The 14,523-nt window shown below is 42.4% G+C and overlaps 3 protein-coding genes across 3 annotated transcripts; all 3 read left to right on the plus strand.

Moving 5' to 3' along the window:
• The first annotated feature begins 7,287 nt into the window (after positions 1-7,287).
• LOC126700761 (receptor-like protein EIX2) lies at positions 7,288-8,835 on the plus strand. The gene has a single exon (XM_050398950.1). The coding sequence runs from the start codon at positions 7,288-7,290 to the stop codon at positions 8,833-8,835; it is 1,548 nt and encodes a 515-aa protein (XP_050254907.1).
• Positions 8,836-11,620: 2,785 nt separating this feature from the next.
• On the plus strand, positions 11,621-13,004 carry LOC126699359 (splicing factor-like protein 1). Its single transcript, XM_050397112.1, has one exon. The coding sequence runs from the start codon at positions 12,174-12,176 to the stop codon at positions 12,711-12,713; it is 540 nt and encodes a 179-aa protein (XP_050253069.1). The 5' UTR covers positions 11,621-12,173; the 3' UTR covers positions 12,714-13,004.
• Positions 12,795-14,036, plus strand: LOC126700762 (polyadenylate-binding protein 2-like). Its single transcript, XM_050398951.1, has 3 exons — positions 12,795-12,960; positions 13,054-13,794; positions 13,837-14,036. The coding sequence occupies exons 1-3, from the start codon at positions 12,795-12,797 to the stop codon at positions 14,034-14,036; spliced, it is 1,107 nt and encodes a 368-aa protein (XP_050254908.1).
• Positions 14,037-14,523: the final 487 nt, after the last annotated feature.

Genomic DNA, 14,523 nt, shown 5'->3' on the forward strand with positions numbered 1-14,523 from the left:
GTCTGGTAAGGAGTCGTGCTTCAAAAACCGGACAAGAGGGTCCATCCAGCTTGGTCCCTCCCCGACGTTGTGTACCCGAATACCGTTGGGCTCCTCTTCCGTTGGGCGGCAGAGGTCCTCAACTAAAATAACCCGCGGAAGGGGCTGAGCCGAGAAGGTGGCCAGTGTTGCCAGAGAATCAGCTTGGGTATTCCCACTTCTAGGTATATGCGTTAAACGGAAGTCGTCGAAATGGGTTTGTAGGTGTTTAGCTCGGGCAAGGTACCCTCGCATTCTTTCATCCTTCGCCTCCAATTCCCCACTTACTTGCCCCACTACGAGTCTCGAATCCGAGAATATGCTCGCGCATTTCCCACCCAACTTCCGGATCATTGACATCCCCTCCAACAGTGCCTCATACTCGGCTTCGTTATTTGTTGCCGGGAATCCCAGTCTCAACGACTTTTCCAAGGTTATACCTTCGGGAAAGATTAGAACGAGTCCCACTCCGGAGCCCCTGTGGTTTGCTGCACCATCGATGAATGCTCTCCACTTATCGTGTTCTTGCAGAGAAATCGTGCCGACCAATCTCCTATCGACACTTGGTGATCCCGACATTTCCACCCCTTCTAAGGTGGGCTCCGCGAATTCAGCTACCAGATCGGCGAGGACCTGACCCTTTATGGCGGTGCGAGGCATGTATCTAATGTCAAAGGCGCTCAGGATGGTTCCCCATTTAGCTATTCTTCCTGTGTAGTCGGCGCTACGGAGGACTGATTTCAGTGGAAGTTGGGTTAGCACAACTACTGTATGTGCCTGAAAATAGTGGGGGAGCTTCTTTGTAGCTTGCACGACGGCCAATATTGCCTTTTCGAGGGGGAGGTACCGGGTCTCCGCCTCTTGTAGCGATTTGCTTACGTAATACACAGGACGCTGCGTGCCGTTGTCCTCTCGGATTAGCACTAGGCTCACCGCATGAGCGGCGACCGCGATGTATGCATACAACACCTCATCGGCGTCGGGATTGGACATGATTGGTGATCGGGTGAGGTATTCCTTGAGCTGTTGGAAGGCTAAATCACACTCTTCAGTCCACTCGAAACCCTTCCACTTGTGCAATAGGAGGAAAAAAGGTCTGCATCTGTCCGCTGAGCGGGAGATGAAACGGTTCAAAGCTGCTATCATGCCAGTAAGCTTCTGGACCTCTTTGGGATTCCGAGGAGGCTGCATGCTATGAATGGCTCTTATTTGGTCAGGGTTAACCTTGATTCCCCGGTGGGTTACCATATAGCCCAGGAATTTCCCCGATCCCACCCCAAATGAGCATTTGGATGCGCTCAGTCGCAGCTTGTACCTTCTCAGGATTTGAAACACTTCGTCGAGGTCTCTGATGTGGTCGGCCACCAATTTACTCTTTACTACCATATCGTCTATATACACCTCGATAGTTTTTCCCATCTGTTTCTCAAACATCCTAGTCATCATCTTTTGATAGGTAGACCCGGCATTCTTCAGGCCAAAGGGCATCACCTTGTAATGATAGTTGCCAACTGGGGTGACGAAAGCAGTTTTTTCCTGGTCTTCGGTGGCCAAGGATATCTGATGGTAGCCCTGGAAAGCGTCCAAAAAACTCATTCGGGGATGCCCGACAGTTGCATCTACCAGTCGGTCTATTCGCGGCATCGGGAAAGGATTCTTCGGGCATGCCTTGTTTAAGTCTGTGAAGTCCACGCAGACCCACCATTTCCCGCTCTTCTTCTTCACCACGACTGTGTTCGCCAACCATTCGGGGTAGAATACTTCCTTGATAGCCCCAGCTCTCTTCAATTTTGCGACTTCTTCTCTCACAGCGTCCGCATGCTCCTTTGACGGGCGCCGGGGAGGCTGCTTCTTCGGTGTAATAGCCGGATTAACGTTAAGGTGATGGCGTATTAGGTCTGAGTCAACCCCGGGGGCTTCGTAAGGATCCCAGGCGAATACGTCCTCATTTCGTCGAAGAAAATTAATTAGCGCCGACTTCTCCTGTGCTGGTAATTCCGAGCCAATTTGGAAAAACTTCTTGGGGTCTGATCCGACGAGCACTTTCTCCAGCTCCTCGCAACTCACCTCCATGGCCGGTCCTCCATTACCCGTAGTTAGGACCGGGGTCCTTGATTGCTATAAGCTATTCCCGGCCGAAGTGGAAGGTCCGCTGCTTGATCGTCGAGAAATTGCCGACACCATGCATTGCCTGGCCATTCCTTGGTCCCCTACTATCTCTTTGATTCGACTTTCTGATGGATATTTCACTTTCTGGTGCAGGGTTGACGACATAGCCCCTAGTGCATAAAGCCATGGCCGTGCCACAATAGCTGTGTAGGGGGAGTATGCGTCTACCACGATGAAGTCCACTTCCACTACTTCTGAGTCTGTTTGCACAGGCAACCTAATCATGCCTTTCGGGATGACGACTTTTCCCTCAAAGCTAAGCAGGGGTGAATCGTATGGCGACAGGTCTTCCTGCTTCAAGTTCAGCCCCTTATACAGGTCTGGGTACATTACCTCCACGGCGCTACCCTGATCGACTAACACCCTCTTCACGTCATAACCTCCTATTCTGAGCGTCACGACTAGGGCATCTTCATGGGGTTGAATAGTTCCTTCCTTATCCTCCTCCGTGAACCCGATTAATGGCGGGGCCCTCGCTCTGGCTCTCGTGGATCCTCTTTCGCTGGCTCTGTCGGGAACCTACCCACTGACATCACTCTGAACGGGCCGGAACCGGTTCTCCTAGGTGCGGCAAGAATGACATTTATCGTGCCTATGGGTGGCCTCAATGCGCTTTGTCTGGTTTCGACATTCGACTGCTCAGGGCGGTGCAACAGATGCCTTAGCTTTCCTTCTCGGACAAGCCAATCCAAATAGTTCTTCAGGTTCCTGCATTCGTCAGTGGCGTGACCGGGCTCTTGATGATACGCACAGTATAGATTCTGATTGCGTTTTGAGGGGTCGCCTGCCATCCTGTTCGGCCACTGAAAGAAAGGTTTGTGCTTTACTTTCTCCAGGATTTCGTGCAATGGTTCTCAGAACACAGCGTGGACTACCTGAGCCCCAGTAGATCCAGGTTGTTCCATATAATCTCTTCTCGGCTTGTTACTGCTGCTGAAGCGGTCCGACCTGAAGTCCATCCTCTCCTGAGGGACAACCTTTGCCTTTCCCTTCCCAATCTGCTGGTCCTCCTCGACCCTTTTGTACTTGTCTATCCGGTCCATGAGTTGTCGCACGCTGGTGACTGGCTTCCTAGTGAGAGACTTTCTCAAGCCATGCTCTGTCGGCAGGCCCCTTTTGAACGTACTGATGGCGACGTCATCGTAGTTCCCTTCTATCTCGTTGTACGTTTCCCAGTATCTGTCCGAGTAGGCTTTCAGCGTTTCTCCTTCTCGCATGGATAAGGATAAGAGGGAATCGAGGGGCCAAGGGGCTCTAGTGCTGGTGATGAAACTGGAACCAAAAGCCTGCGTCAGCTGTTTAAAGGAATCTATGGAATTCGGTGGGAGGGCATCAAACCATCTCATTGCCAGGGGTCCCAAGCTGGATGTAAACACCTTACACATTAACGCCTCGTCCCTGGAGTGGACGGCCATCATTTGGTTGAATTGGCTCATGTGCTCCACTGGGTCAGTTCGACCATTGTATAGGGCAAACGCTGGCTGATTGAACCGCCGAGGAAGCACCGCCCTCTCTATTCTACGGGTAAATGGCGACTGGGAGATTCTGTCCAAGGCCTTGCTCATGGCGTCATTGACCACGCCTTGGTAAGACGGGCTTTTGCGGTCGCGTTTGTGAGGCCGTTCTTCCTCATAGGAGAACGTCTCGCTCGGAGGGGTTCTCGACCTTCGTCTGTATTCACCGTCCTCACCACTGCTAGTGTCCGAAACGGGCGAAGGACGTTTTCGCTGGGCTCGACGCAGCTTCTTCTTCAAATCATCAATCTCTTGCTGTAGAGCCCTCCGCTCGTTGTGCTGGTGGGACGCTTGATCCTTCCCTTTTGAGCGACTTCTACTCGTGTGAGAGGTGTTCACACTGCCCTCTCGTTGATTATCTTGGTCCTTCGCTCGTTCGAGGTTTACAAAGTTGTCCTGTCGTTGAGATTTTGCACGTCCGGTTTGGCGCGGACCTGATCCTTCCATCCTTTACTGTTTCACTTGTCGAGACACAAGTTCTCCCTACAGACGGCGCCAATTGTAGGGGCGGTTTTTGGGCTTAGGCCCAACAGGCGAGCGATTCTGGCCCAAAAGTCCCTCAACAATGAATTTGTAGAGAGTAGGTTACAGAACTAGGTCTTGACAGCATGAACGTAGTTACGAACAAGCCATGCAACCAGTTGGACGTAGGGATATTCCTCTAAGCTTTTGGGATAACAGTCCGTGGGGTTGTATCTTCTGCTTTTTCCTACAACTCCTTTCTCTTTTCTCTGTTTTTCTTCCTCTCGCTTGCGATCCCCTGACCATGGGGATTTTCTTCTCTTATATAGCATCCTTTCTACGATAATGACCCTACACTTGTTAATCATCTGGGCTTCTACTTGAGTGCCTGTCCCATAGGACATCCTCCTTCTTTTCTGTGAGTTGCACTGGCCAAGATAATCCTGTTCTCCTGTCATTTCCACATTAATACGGCTGGAAAAGTTGCTCATTGGCATTTAATGCGGCAGTTGTGGTTGCCCCCCCCCCCCCGGAACGTCATGCACTCTTCCTTGATATTGGATGGCCTTTCGCCATGTAAAGGGAGTGAACCGGATTCCCATTTGGTACATCCGAGGAGGTATTCCTCCTCGGACGCCCCTAAGCAAGCCCGGCCCAACATGATTGGGATGGGGGGTCCTCCGCCCGTGTCTTCGCTTCTTATTGTGGTTGGGCCTAGTACAGGTATTATGGCCCAACGTTGACTGGCGAACTTTACCCCCACAGTAGTAATGTTAATAATTTTTGAAATTTTTTGCAAATTTGTCAACAAATTACTTCTTCCTCCTCCTCCTTTCTTTTTAAATAAAAGGGACCAATCAAGAATAAACAAATTTCCATGCTCTTCCACTTCATCCTTGCAAGTTTGTTTGTATTTGAAACTTCATGGTATAAAATCCAATCACTTCCAAATTTTAGAGGGTAAAATCCAAATACCCCCAAACTTTACATGTATAGTTTGCAATTTAGCCTTTGTTTTTTGTTTTTTGTTTTGTTTTTTTTTTTTTTTTTTTAAAGAGTTCAAATTTTAAAAATGAACATTGGTGATATTAAACTTTTTATTTATTTATAATAATTTGATAGTTGGAAGAGGAAGTATTTGAACTTTGAAGGTCTATATTAGAAACAAGAGGTCTTTCTCTACAAATTAAACTTAAAAAGTTTTGAAAGCATCTGATCATAATATATATATATATATATATATATATTAAAAGTCAAAATTAAGTGAAAATTTAACTAAAATCTTCAATTGGATTCCAATTTTGTGCCATGTGTCATATTTAATTTGTTTAGTTTTTGTGCCAAATAATTTAATTACTTGGAAAAAACGAAATGTCTACTAGAAATTAGCCATAAAAAAGCCAAACATCATTGTTATCCTCCTCCACGTCCATAACCTGCACCAAACTCACATTCTGTTTTTTGATTAAATGAGAAATTAAATTGAGTGTGTCATTAACTTAAGTTTGTATTCTCCGCATTTATCGATGTTATCTATGGACAACCACCCAATATATATATAATTTTTTTTTTTTTTTTTTACAAAATAGAATTTCTACTCTAGCCTAATCTAAGTGTATATGTGTGTGAAGCTCCCTCTTGGAGACTTGAACCCTGACCCTTGCCCTCCACACCCCACAAGCACTGATACTTGTGGAGTGACTATCGCACCAAGGGTGTGTAGTGGTACCACCCAATATTAAATTCTAAATGATTCATTCGAATAGTTGGGGTGATAGGAATAGACTTATTGCACTAAGAAAATATTTCATGAGACATCTCTCTTATAAAATGTAGGACTCACATGTGTGGGACAAAGGAATGTGAGAGAAATATCTTATAAATACCACCTATGAATACCACCCTTCCGGACTTGAGAAGGGAACGGAGAGAGGAAGAAACAAAATGAGAAAGATCATTATCAGAGCTCTAAGTCAAAAACAGAAATAAAAAACACATAACCTCTTGGTAGTGGATTAGGACCGATACCAATGTGATTTAACCATATCATATCAGATGAGATTATCATTTCCAATGGTTTTCATATGACACAACAAATTCAACCTCTTAGTTGAATTTCCAGTTTCCACCCACTACAATATTCGTCCTTTTCAGTTGTCACAAGAGATTTTTTTTCATTGAATATCCAATGTCTGCCACCTAGACTTGAAAACTTCCGGTGAAGTCTGTACTCTGTATAAGAGTCTAAACTAAAATGTCAAGGCCTTGGAAATAAAAGGCTTCTTCATTGTTTCTTAGAAACTTCAAGTCCGGGTCAAAGTCATTTGCTGCTAGCTCAAAGCAATAAAGCCTTTTTCTATTAAATATAAATTGTTTATTCGAAAAACATACTTGCAGCATTGGGTGTTTCATTTGTAAAATTGATCATTTTCCTCATTGGCTATTTGGCAATGACAGTGATCACGTTCACGGGTGGAAGTTCCCTTAAACTTCTTCAGGCAATTGTATTTTTTTCGCTTTTATTGCATTTGAGACCAGCACTTGGATTCATTTCAAGTGTTGGAGATGCTGACAGTGACAACATCAGGTGCCTAGATGGGGGGAGACAAGCACTCCTTAAGCTCAAAAAATGCTTTCTTGATGCCTACGGCAACCTCTCCTCTTGGGGGAGTGGAGATGAAAATAAGAATTGCTGCAATTGGAAAGGAGTTCACTGCAGCAACCAAACAGGCCATGTACTTGAGCTAAGGCTTGGTTTTTCTTATTTGGGAGGGATGATTAATCCTTCACTACTTGAGTTGCCATATTTGACCTATTTGGATCTCAGTTACAATGATTTTAATCATAGCCATATCCCTGAGTTCATCGGATCTCTCTCGGTAACTTAGAATACCTTGATCTCTCTAGGGCCAAACTAAGTGGGCCAATTCCACATCAGCTTGGAAACCTTTCTCATTTGCAATATCTCAATCTTAGTTGCAATAATTTGACAATTATTGAAAATCTCAAATGGTTGTCTCATCTCTTTTCAATAAAAGACATTGACTTAAGTTTCACAAATCTCCATGTTGCAAATGATTGGCTAGAAGTTGTGAGTGGTCTCCCTTATTTAACAACCTTGAATATGGCGTGGTGTGATCTTCCCCCAATGAGTCTTTCATCTTTTCCTCATTTCAATAATTCGAAAGATTTTACTTCTCTTGAGAGTCTACATCTTGAAAACAATCAACTTAAAGGTGGCATTCCAAAATTCTTTGGGGATATATGTACTTCACGTGAATTGCGTTTGTCGGGGAACAATTTTGATGGACAACTTGTTGAGCGTATCAATGATTTGTTTGGATGTGCAAAAGACTCATTTGAGGTTTTGGAATTAGCAAGGAATCAATTTACCGGATCATTGCCTGATTTTGCAATATTTCCATCATTAAAAGAAATAAATCTTTTTTCCAACAAATTAAATGGGACTGTGTCCAAAACCATTGTAAGCCTTCATAAACTAGAACATTTAGATGTTTCTTCAAATTCTTTGCGAGGCGTCATATCTGAAGCACATTTTTCAAATCTTTCCAAATTACGGCACTTGCAGTTATCTAATAATTCTCTTACTCTTGAATTCGACTTCAATTGGGCTCCCCCTTTCCAACTGGATGAAATGTACTTGAAATCTTGCAAGTTGGGGCCTACATTTCCAAATTGGATCCTAACCCAAAGCAATGTTACTACCATTGATATCTCCCATGCTGAAATTTCTGATACCATTCCAGCAGAGTGGTTTGCGAACTTGCCTACTAAATTAGTACTTTTAAATCTTTCTTGCAACCAAATACATGGACTGCTACCTAATGTGACGAAGATGCCTTTGAATGCTCATACAATTGATTTGAATGCTGATCGTTTAGAGGGTCCATTGCCACTTTTTTCAACTAATCTCAGCTCCTTGAGTCTCTCTAAAAATCGATTCTCTGGTTCACTTACGCTTCTTTGTAAAATCAATGGCGGGTTGTTGGGTTTCCTAGACCTATCTGATAACCTATTATCTGGAGCACTTCCAAATTGTTTTATGCATTGGCCTAACCTATTTATTTTGAATTTGGCTGGCAACAATTTCTTTGGTGAGGTTCCAAGCTCTTTGGGCTTGTTGTTGATGCTTGTAACATTGAGTCTGCGTAATAACAATTTCTCTGGAGATTTTCCTTTATCCTTGAAAAATTGCAGCTCCTTGAAATTTATGGACTTGGGAAACAAAGTACCAGCAAGGATTGCTGAAGGCTTGCCACAGTTGATTGTTCTTATATTACGTTCCAATAAGTTCAATGGAAGCATACCATGGCATATATGTCAGTTGAAATATTTACGCATCTTGGACTTCTCTCTAAATGACATATCTGGAACTATACCACAGTGCCTCAATTTCATTGCCATCGCTCACAAAGGAAAATCTTCCAGTAATCTCTTTGATGGTGATTACCTGGGCACAGATGGAGGCTATGTTTGTATGGGAATATATGTTGACAGTGCAATGGTTGTACTAAAAGGGAGGGAGTATGAGTATGGTAAAAATCTTGAACTATTAAAGATCATTAACCTTTCAAGCAATAAACTATCAGGAAAACTTCCTAGTGAAATCTCGAGCCTTTTGGAGTTGGCTGTATATCCAAAAGCAACTTAATTGGAGAAATTCCTTAAATGATTGGTCAGTTGAAGCAGCTTGAATCACTTGATATGTCATGGAATCGATTTTCAGGAGAAATCCCATCTAGTATGTCAGAGTTACAATTTTTGAGCCACTTAGACATATCTTACAACAATTTATCTGGGAAAATTCCTTCAAGCACTCAACTCCAAGGCTTTGATGCAACTCGTTTTTTTGGGAATTGGGCACTTTGTGGGCTTCCACTCACATAAAAGTGCCCAGGTGAAGAAGCACCACCCCAAAGTGAGCCAACCGACGATGGTAGTAAAGCTGTCGAAAAGGACAAAGATGAATTCAAAAAATGGTTTTATGCTGGGGCAGGACTTGGATATATTGTGAGTTTTTGGAGTGTGTGCGGCTCTTTGCTTTTAAAGCAGTCATGGAGACATGCCTATTTCTTGTTCTTGGACAACTGGAAGGATTGGATCTACGTAACAATGGCATTGAACAAGGCAAGATTGTGGAGGAAGTTTCAGGACCAGGGGTGACCACTTTGTATGTAAGTAGATGATTGCAACATAAGACTTATATAAATATTTTTCACAATTTATTTCTGTCATTTTCATAAACATAATGAGTTACGTGGTTATTGAGATTAGCACTCTGGTTTTTGAACTCTTTCAGCATTTCTTGATTGGCCTGGCCATACAGGCTTAAGAGGCATTACTGATGCTTTTCATATTTCAAGTTACATGTCAGGTAGTGGGGATTACCATTATTATCAGCTTTGCAATTGCATGAAGAGGTTCTACATCTAGGATCTAGCGTCTCTACAACTGGATGGATTTCAATTACGTTGGTGTTGATATCATGATCTTGCCACTGCTATTCACATGAGTGTCAGGACCCGGCCGTTTGTAACATTTGTGTGGGTGTGGTGGTCTAGATGATTTGTTTTATTGCCTTTTCTCTTATCACCATCATTATCAGTTTCGAATTCAATAATGTAAATTTACAAACAGATCATGTGTAATTTGAATTTGGTTATAGTGTTCCCATCCTGGAGTATTTGTGTACTTTTATTGGTGGTTATTAGCATGTGTCTCCTCTCTCTTGTGAGCATTTTGGCAATGCTGAATGGACATGCATGTCAGTTGAAGAATCTCGAGAGTGGGTTCCTAGCTTAAACCTAGTTCATGTTAGTAGCAGACATCGTGTTGGGCTTTGTGGAGCCTAATTTTGTTTGATCCGGTTCGACGATCCGACCCGACCCGAATAATATTGCGTGATTTTTAATGGGAGATTTACTGAGGCTTAATCTATGGAGCGGAGGCTTGGGCCGATAGGCCCAAAAAAAGCACCATTTCCATCCACCACCATTGCAGAATACAGAGAATGAAGGAGTAGTTTCTACTTCTGGGTCTTGGTTTCGCTTCACAAAAGAGCAAAGGTTCGTTTCTTTTTGAAACTATTTCATGGGGTTATTGTTGTTTCTTTTTGCACTCTTATTTTTGCCAATAGACCTGTTTCATACTTCCATTTTTTTGGGATTTTTAGACTTGATTATCAGCTTCTACATTCAATGCTTTGTTTCATTTATTATGAGGAAGTAAACATGCTTGCTTTTTGCTAACCCAGTTGTTCAAACTTGATAAAAATGACAAATATGAAAGCATGAGAGCTAAGAAAGCAAGAGAGAGATAACAAATCAATATTAGGGTTTCTCTTATTCTTTCATACCCTTCATCTATTGCGTTAATATTGAAGATAATGGCATGTAGGGCATTGCTGATTTATGCTCTTTAATTTTATTGTCCACCTAAGTTAGTTCAAAGCTCTAACATTGTTAAGATACCAGTTTGGGAAAAATGTTGTCTAGGCATGATGGTAAAGAGTAATCGATATGGAGTTTATGTCATAGGTTCCAATTCTATCTTATCTATCAAAAACAATATGCAATGGGGTAGTGATATTGCCCAAGGAATGTGATTACTTACAAAGCAATCCAAAGAAGATGACTGGGGTTGGACATTTCTACCTATTTTAGCTAGGCTATTAGATGTAATATATCTTCTTTCTAATTGCTGAAGTGACCAGGAAGCCATGACCCTTCACTTCACTATCCATAAATTCAGACTGAACTTATTGAGAATTGTAATACGGAGTCAGTTATATCATTTGTATAAGTAGCAATAGTAGGTAACTAGAAAAATAAAAATCACAAAATATTTCTTTGTGTATCAAAATAAATTTATTTTGCTTGTCTTCCTTCCTTTTCTGTATTCCTTGTAGCCAATTTTGCTTAGGAGGGTTGTTTTGCTTTAGTCTTTTCCTTGTTTCATTTTTCTGGTGCATTTTGAAATCTCAGCTGCTGCAATAGCGCTGATTTGAGGTGTTTTCTCTATAAAAAAAAAAACTGTGTTGTGTGTAGGAACAAGGTAAGGACCTAGGTGCAATGAGGAACCAAAAGTTTTCATGAGTTTCAGGGAATGACATCAAAGAAAAAAGATCAGAGGAGAAAGCAGTTTTAGTGTCAGCAGCCGGTAAATGTCTTCCTCAGTCTTCTTCATATAGGAATTACATTGCTAATGAGCCATTTGTGGAGGAATCCGAAGAGGAACCAAGTGAAGTAGAGGAGGATTCGGAAGAGGAACCAAGTGAAGTAGAAGAGGATCTAGAAGAGGAATCCAATGAGGAAGTAGGAAATAAGTTAGAAAAAGAACCAAGCGATGACTAGGAAGAGGATCCAATTGAGGAACTAGAAGTGGAAGCAAGTGAGGTGCTGTTCAAATTGAGGAGCCTTCAGAATGTGATGCTCAGTCATTTTTTAACCGCAACAACAATTGGAGTGAAGAACTAGTTGAGGATCCACCAGAAGCATCTCTATCTGAATGCCTCTCAGGCACTGATCCTAACGGTTCATACAAGAAGAAGAGGTTACTGAATGCGTTAACTGGCGAGTCAGTTTCCTTGCAACGTTATTAGTCACAAAAGAAATATAGGCAAGAGGAATCCTTAAAACAAGAATCAGAATCTTGGTATGCCGCTTATCTCCACGGTCACTTTGGGCTTGCCATGACACTTGATGATAAAGGTTCTTCTGAACAACAAGAAGGTACAAGGAGTTCTGGAAAACGAAGACGTAGTAGATGGGACAAAGTAGAGAATGATCAGGCTAATAAAGGAAAGGAAAGAAAACTAAATGGATTAGTGATGATTCGTAGCTGAAACAGATAGGTCCACTTCAGTTGCCTTATTTCCGGAAAGAGCTTCTTGCAGGATCAGAATTGGAGTCAGAGATTTAGGAGTTGAAAGCTGAACTAGTAGACATAAGCAAAAAGTTGCAGGCATCTGAGCTTCATGATGACAGGCCTATGGAGGAAAGATCTCCTTCACCTGAACCAGTGTACGATTACTTTGGTATCATAATAAATACACGCCAAGAAAGGCTCCGTCAGAAACTTCTCCAAAAACGCCAACATATCATATCTAAGTTGATTAAGAAGAATCCCACTCTTCAACAACCTTTGGAGTATAAGTCCTCGAAGCTGTTTAAGAAACCTTACATACCGGTGAAAGAATATCCTACCTACAATTTTATTGGACCTATAATTGGCCCTCTTGGGAATACACAAAAGAGAATGGAGAAGGGAATAGGGGCTAAGATCCGTTTAAGAGGTAAAGACATAACAACAGATCCACAGAAAAATGATGAAGACTTGCATGTCTATGTTGAGGCCAACAACCAAAAATCATTGGATGCAGCAGTTGGGATGATTGAGAAACTACTAAAACCAACTGATAAGGGAATGAATGAGCATAAGCGGGGCCAGTTAAAGGAACTTGCCACACTGAAGGCAAATATGTGCAAAGTTTGTCACGATCACGGGCACCAGTATTTTGCCTGCCCTTAATGGCAATCTACTTTTAAAATGGTACGTTGTGACAAATGTGGCAGCTACAACCATCCCATAGAAACTTGTGGGGCAATAGCAATGTCTCCACAGAGCAACTCTGGGCAGGGTTCTGGGTCTACCCTTGGCTCAACTACAAAAACACAAGACAAAGCTAACAAAGAAATTGATGAAACAAACCTCTATGTTTGCTTCCTACCAGAAAACGTGGATGACAACCGATTAATGGAGCTATTCTCTCCATTCGGTAAGATTACTAAAGTAAGAGTTATGAGGAATCTAACCACAAGAATTAGTAAAGGCTTTGGCTTTGTCATATTTGAAAACTAAAGTGATGCAGCTGCAGCAATGGCACATTTCAATGGGTACAGAATGGATGGACATATGTTGTCAGTAAAAATAGCTAGGATGTATGAGAAAGTAAAAAATCCAATTGATGTGCGTTGTGACAAATGTGGCCGGTACAACCATCCCACAGAAACTTGTCGGGTAATAGCAATGTCTCCACAGAGCAACTCTAGGCTGGGTTCTGTGTCCAGCCTTGGCTCAACTACAAAAACACATGATAGACCTAGCAAAGAAATTGATAAATCAAATCTCTATGTTTGCTATCTACCAGGAAATGTGGATGACAACCGATTAACAGAGTTGTTCTCTACATTTGGTAAGATTACTAAAGCAAGGGTTATGAGGAATCAAACCACAGGAATTAGTAAAGGTTTTGGCTTTTTCAAATTTGAAAATCAAAGTGATGCAGCTGCGGCAATGACACATTTCAATGGGTACAAAATGGATGGACATATATTGTTAGTAAAAACAGCTAGGATGCATGAGAAAGTACAAAATCCAATTGATGTGCACTGTGACAAAAGTGGTAGCTACAACCATCCCACAGAAACTTGCCAAGTAATAACAATGTCTCCACAGAGCAGCTCGGGGCAGGGTTCTGTGTCCAGCCTTGGCTCAACTAAAAAAGCACAAGACAGACCTAACAAAGTAATTGATAATACAAATCTCTATGTTTGCTACCTACCAGAAAATGTGGATGACAACCGATTAATAGAGCTGTTCTCTCTATTTGGTAAGATTACTAAAGCAAGAGTTATGAAGAATTGAATTACAGGAATTAGTAAAGGCTTTGGCATTGTCAAATTTGAAAATCAAATTGATACAGCTGCAGCAACTGCACATTTGAATGGGTACAGAATGTATGGACATGCGTTGGCAGTAAGAATAGCTGGGGCAGCACCAGAATCCTTGTTGCCGAGCCATCTTTCACCATACCGAGGGCCTCCACCAGTTTTTCCAAATGACACAGGCTAAATAGCTTTGCTTGGGTGGACACCAGGTTCAATACTGTCTATGCCTCTAACCCCCTTTCCTATAAGCCATGGCATGAATTTTCTTTCATCTTCCATCTATAAAGAGCATGGTAATGTCCTTAGAAGTGAAGGCGACTTTGCTCCTCCACCAGGCTTGTCAAGCCTCTCTGATTTACCTGGTTGTAGCAGCCTTCATTCATCTTCCAACTCTTCAAACCAAATTCAATCCACATCAGGTGGTTTGATCGCACAGTTCCCTGGTAATCCAGATTACCCTAGTTCTGGATTTGAGACATATTTTATGACACCAACAACAACTATACCAGCAACATCAACACCTATGCCAGCTACAGCAACACATTGTAGACAGACACCAGAGAGCAATCTGAAAACTATTCCTTCACCCAAAACAAGTGCTGAACCGTTGGACACTAACCAAAGTGGTAGCACCAACATTTTGGCTTTTCTACCACTGTTTCTTTTCAGTT

Source organism: Quercus robur, chromosome 9 (assembly GCF_932294415.1).
Source record: "Quercus robur chromosome 9, dhQueRobu3.1, whole genome shotgun sequence".
NCBI classification, from domain to species: Eukaryota; Viridiplantae; Streptophyta; class Magnoliopsida; order Fagales; family Fagaceae; genus Quercus; species Quercus robur.

Coding starts and splice junctions, on each gene's coding strand:
- LOC126700761 (XM_050398950.1), top strand. CDS start 7,288: ATGGCGTGGTGTGATCTTCCCCCAATGAGTCTTTCATCTTTTCCTCAT.
- LOC126700762 (XM_050398951.1), top strand. CDS start 12,795: ATGTCTCCACAGAGCAACTCTGGGCAGGGTTCTGGGTCTACCCTTGGC. Junction 12,961..13,053: donor GGAGCTATTCTCTCCATTCG/GTAAGATTACTA, acceptor AAAGTGATGCAG/CTGCAGCAATGGCACATTTC. Junction 13,795..13,836: donor AGAGCTGTTCTCTCTATTTG/GTAAGATTACTA, acceptor ATTGAATTACAG/GAATTAGTAAAGGCTTTGGC.
- LOC126699359 (XM_050397112.1), top strand. CDS start 12,174: ATGGAGGAAAGATCTCCTTCACCTGAACCAGTGTACGATTACTTTGGT.